Source organism: Corvus brachyrhynchos, unplaced genomic scaffold (genome assembly GCF_000691975.1).
Source record: "Corvus brachyrhynchos isolate BGI_N302 unplaced genomic scaffold, ASM69197v1 scaffold61, whole genome shotgun sequence".
Lineage (NCBI taxonomy): Eukaryota > Metazoa > Chordata > Aves > Passeriformes > Corvidae > Corvus > Corvus brachyrhynchos.
In genome coordinates this window covers 7,038,009-7,038,240 of record NW_008236478.1, presented here as the reverse complement: position 1 = coordinate 7,038,240, position 232 = coordinate 7,038,009, and the positions used below count along the sequence as shown (strand labels likewise).

At 64.2% G+C, this 232-nt stretch overlaps 1 protein-coding gene across 1 annotated transcript in view; it reads left to right on the top strand.

Annotated features, from left to right (window-relative positions):
* The window catches only part of ANKRD2 (ankyrin repeat domain 2), a 4,847-nt gene that overhangs the window by 974 nt on the left and 3,641 nt on the right, over positions 1-232 (top strand). Inside the window, 2 exon segments of the mRNA XM_017726104.1 lie at positions 38-113; positions 115-222. Of these exon segments, the coding sequence (XP_017581593.1) occupies positions 38-113; positions 115-222 (184 nt within the window).

Sequence of the window (232 nt, the reverse complement as noted above, 5' to 3'; positions counted from 1 at the left end):
CGGGTCACCCTGCCAGCCAGAGACCTCCCTGGGGAAGCAGGGCTGGGGGCCCCCATGTTGTCCCCTCTCCTGCACCCCTGTGCTGCCCCAGCCCTGAGCCTGTCCCATTACCAGGAGGGTCCTGTGGAGCCAGAGACCTTCCTGCGAGCTGCTGTCCAGGGCAAGATGCACGTCATCGAGAAGTTTCTGGCAGATGGTGGCTCCCCCCACACATGTGATGAGGGAGCTTTCC